The sequence below is a fragment of the Frankliniella occidentalis genome, unplaced genomic scaffold (genome assembly GCF_000697945.3).
Source record: "Frankliniella occidentalis isolate FOCC.00 unplaced genomic scaffold, Focc_3.1 Scaffold4, whole genome shotgun sequence".
In the NCBI taxonomy this organism is placed as follows: domain Eukaryota; kingdom Metazoa; phylum Arthropoda; class Insecta; order Thysanoptera; family Thripidae; genus Frankliniella; species Frankliniella occidentalis.
This window is the reverse complement of record NW_026267134.1, coordinates 4,278,198-4,281,265: the sequence shown is the minus strand read 5'-3', so window position 1 is coordinate 4,281,265 and position 3,068 is coordinate 4,278,198. Positions and strand designations below refer to the sequence as shown.

General features: G+C 45.7%; 2 protein-coding genes across 2 annotated transcripts in view; one reads left to right on the top strand and one right to left on the bottom strand.

Annotated features, from left to right (window-relative positions):
* Positions 1-3,068, bottom strand: part of LOC113204225 (nascent polypeptide-associated complex subunit alpha) — a gene marked incomplete at its 3' end in the record, with an annotated part of 11,039 nt that overhangs the window by 4,950 nt on the left and 3,021 nt on the right.
* Positions 434-2,145, top strand: LOC113204224 (brachyurin-like). Its single transcript, XM_026419311.2, has 7 exons — positions 434-597; positions 731-893; positions 991-1,168; positions 1,244-1,422; positions 1,509-1,607; positions 1,694-1,836; positions 1,904-2,145. Exons 1-7 carry the CDS (start codon positions 550-552, stop codon positions 2,078-2,080), a joined length of 987 nt encoding a protein of 328 aa, XP_026275096.2. The 5' UTR covers positions 434-549; the 3' UTR covers positions 2,081-2,145.

The following is a 3,068-nucleotide window of genomic DNA, read 5'->3' as shown; positions in this document are numbered from 1 at the left end:
GGGGGGGGGGGTTGTTCTAGGAAAGGGCCATACATACAATAATTTGCAAGTGTGGGTACATGTTCTTTTCCCATTTCTCTCTTGACACCCTGAAATCCATCTATTTGAGTATGATTCAAGTCAGTCAATGTGCTGTATAGCCGAATAGTAGTTATAGCAAATTATGTTGACAATGTTCTCTTCCAAAGTTCAAATGTGAGTTGATTTCTTTTATAAATGGTAAAATAAATGATTAAAAACCAACAACATACGAATGGATTAATTACCCTCTACTTAGTTCAGATCGCCATATAGCAGCGAGTCCAAGCTCTCATGTATGCGCGAAACCGATTCAAGTGCAGGTCAAGATAGCGAATCACTGCCTCGAATCTTATGTGTAGAAATTCCAAGAGATAACAAGATACGGATTGCGTTCGGAATATCTGTTATCTTTCCTTTTCCTTTACCCACCTCACGCCAAGGGGCGCTTCGCACATGAAACTTCAAACGCATTGTCACGACGTGCACGTCTGTAGCAAGAGCGCGCAGTCCTAGCCAAGCTAACGGACGATGAAGACGCTGTTGATTGCAGTGCTGTGCCTTCTGGCTCTGCTGCAAGTAAGAAAACTCCCCATCAATTTATTTAGATTCCCTCCGTCGACGGCCCCTCGGTGCACAGCGCAGCATCGCGGCCTGGCTGGCGGTACTTCCCTCTAGTGATGTTAACGTGAGGAATTGTCATGTGCGGCAGGTCTCGGAGGCGGGGAATGCCCCGCGACGAGTGTCCATGATGGTGCCCTCGGCGGCGCGAAGGCGCGCCGGCGCCAAGCCCATAGGGACATTACCCTCGAGAGAAGGCTACGTAGCACCGCCGTGGCCCCCGCGTCACACGGGGCCTAAACATCCCCAACCAGGTACGGGAACAGAAAATCCTTGAGCCGGTTCCTGATCGGCCAGTTAACTACAGACGCTCGCTTATGTGATGCGTTAAGTTATTTTTCCAATTAACAGACATCGCTGGTCGCGTTGCGGGTCGCAGTCACAAGGGCCTCTACATTATCAACGGATCAAACGCCACCGTGGGCCAGTTCCCGTGGATGCTCGGCGTGTTTATAGACCTCACGTTCTTCTGTGGCGGCTCCATCATCGGCGAGAGATGGGTGCTCACCGCGGGCCACTGCGTGGACGGGTACCTAATGCGCGCACCACCCGGAGGATGCAGTACTTGGCATGGAGTTAACTGAACTGTTCGTGTGTCGCACAGAGGCAAAGCCTTCGAGATAACAGCTGGGACGTTGATGAAGACGGGAGGCACCGAGGCGACTAGGCAGGTACGCACGGCCACAGCCGCGTCTGCTTATCGCCACCCCGACTACAACTCCCAATTCGTCGACAACGACATAGGAGTCATCCAAGTCGAAAAACCATTCATTTGGAATGAAAGTAAGTGTCTGACCAGATCCCATCTAATAGAAATGTAAAATCTGCCAGATGTGGAGATTGACTTTCGTGTCGTGCCTGCCTAACAGACGTCGTGCCAGTGCGGCTTCCGTCCTACTCCATGGCCCTCGACATGATGGTTGGCAAGAGAGCGACCATCAGTGGGTGGGGAAAGACATCAGATGATAGTAAGCAGGGGTGCCGACAGAAGGGGCGCGCCTGATTAGGAGTACCAGCGCGGTAGGCGTCGGCAATTAATTTTTGCTTATTGCAGTTTTCAATGAAGGCCCTCCAAACCTTTTGTACGCCAACCTTCAGATAGCTGATGGATCTATATGCTTCGGCCATTATGGGACCACCTGGATTCCCAACAAGATATGCATTGCCACAAAAGACGAAGGGAAGAGCACCTGTCAGGTACGTGCCAAGTACGAGTTCATTCTGTCACTCACTAGACTCCCACAGTAACATTTTCCCATTCCAGGGCGACTCAGGTGGTCCTTTGGTTATCAAAGAAGACGACGGCAAATGGACAGAAATTGGCCTAACTTCCTTCGGGGACTTGGAGGGTTGCGCCAAGGGCTTGCCTGTTGTTTTCACTAGGGTTGCGTCCTTCCTTGAGTTCATTGAAACTACAACCAACATCGAGGTCCGAGGATGACCAACATAACAAATAAAGGCATTGAAATAAAATAAAAGGGCAATAAAACTCAATGACAAAAGAAATTCAGGTGTCTGATTTAAACCATTGATATTGTTTTAAATCAAAATTATGTACAGTAACAAATATGAAAACAGTTTAGTTTGAGTGAATTTCAATGTTGACCATATCAGAAGTATGCAAGTTGATTGAAGTAGTTCTTTAAAACATTTAAATCCATGTCTTCCACATACTGGCTCATAAAATAGCAAGGTATGCAGATGGACTAGATGATAATGTCTTCAATTGCATGACAATGGTGTCACAACTATGGTACGAGAGGCAAATATAATGCTGAAGGAACTTCATTGGATGAGGTAGTTTACATTGTAAGAGCCTGTAAAAGAAAAGAAAAAGAATATAAATTTCAAAGTAAGGAAACAAAACGAGCACACAGTGAACCAGGAGATAGTGCTTAGTCTGGCAAGGAGTCTCATCATACAATATCAGTTTTAAAAGCGAAACCAATGAGAGAATCATCATAGCACAACACTTTAAGTGTCAGTCATAAAGCCACTCAGTCTGGCAAGGATTATCATCACAGAGAACCAGAAGTTTTAGCGAAACCTTATGGATTATCATCATTGTGGCGGTACAAACAAAACAGAAATATCACTTAAGAGATCTAATAACTCTACTCAGTCAGCCTTTCAAGGAATATAATCAACTTGATACAGAGAATCTAGCAAAGCTATAGAGAACATCAAAGCTGAGTTAGTTCTAGTTGATTGAATTACAGCATAGAGCAAAGTTTTAAATATGACTCGAGACATAATTTCCTAATCCATTCTAATTGTTGGGAGTCAAATCCTAGTCCCCTTGAGATGAAAGGACAGTACTAGATTCAATTTCCCATTTCTTTGGCACTGTAGGAATACTGCTTACGGTACAGATAACCGCCACAGACCAGTTCAGTGCAAATACAAATGCAGATAAACCTAAAATTTGC